The sequence below is a fragment of the Neophocaena asiaeorientalis genome, unplaced genomic scaffold, assembly GCF_003031525.2.
Source record: "Neophocaena asiaeorientalis asiaeorientalis breed wild unplaced genomic scaffold, Neophocaena_asiaeorientalis_V1.1 scaffold333, whole genome shotgun sequence".
Taxonomy (NCBI): Eukaryota; Metazoa; Chordata; class Mammalia; order Artiodactyla; family Phocoenidae; genus Neophocaena; species Neophocaena asiaeorientalis.
In genome coordinates this window covers 478,623-479,271 of record NW_020173119.1, presented here as the reverse complement: position 1 = coordinate 479,271, position 649 = coordinate 478,623, and the positions used below count along the sequence as shown (strand labels likewise).

Sequence of the window (649 nt, the reverse complement as noted above, 5' to 3'; positions counted from 1 at the left end):
TGTGTGTGTGTGTGTGTTTGTGTGTGTGTGTGGCTTAAAACAGGCAGGGCTGGGTTCAGCTGAGTGGTTCTTCTGCTGGTTTTGGCTGGGTTCACCCAGCACTGCAGTCAGTCAGCTGTCAAAGGCCTCACTCACATGTCTGGTGGGTGGCTGGTGGTTGCTGGCATAACTGGGCCAGATATCTCTCACCATCCAGCAGTCTAGCCTGAGCTTGTTCATATGTTGGGGGTCTCAGGGTTCCCAAGGGCAGCAAAAGAACTAGTCCCAAAATGAAAGTGCCTTTTCTTAGCAGCTTTATTGAGGTATAATTCACATATGTTACCTGAATTTGATTTTTGTTTTCTCTCCTGTTTGTAGGGAATCTGAAGCATGTGGTCTAGTTGACAAAAAGAGATCAGGTTTCCAGAGCTGAGGAGCAGTGCCTGTAATGAAGACAGCGTGTTTATGGGAGCAGTGTGTGGAATTTGTGACTGCAGGGGAAATTTGGAAGAATTTTACTTCCTGAAAATTTCCAAGGGGCACCAAGTGGCAGCTGGCCTCCTGGGGTGAGGCAGGCAGGCACCCCAGAGGCCTCAACTAGACCTAGGGGAAGACAAAGATTTCCAACACTTGAAGTGTTTTATTTTTTAAAAACACACAGATGCCGTTT

The 649-nt window shown here is 47.5% G+C and overlaps 1 protein-coding gene across 2 annotated transcripts in view; it reads left to right on the top strand.

Annotated features, from left to right (window-relative positions):
- Nucleotides 1-649, top strand: part of HDAC8 (histone deacetylase 8) — a 162,607-nt gene extending 161,958 nt beyond the window's left edge. Inside the window, exon 8 of one of the 2 annotated variants that reach the window (XR_003003169.1) lies at nucleotides 358-637. Coding sequence is in view for 1 of the 2 variants with exons in the window: in XM_024744083.1 (XP_024599851.1) it covers nucleotides 358-380 (23 nt within the window). In the remaining variant the exon portion in view is untranslated. Of the gene's footprint in view, nucleotides 1-357 lie in introns of both variants that reach the window. The other variant, XM_024744083.1, reaches the window with a different exon arrangement.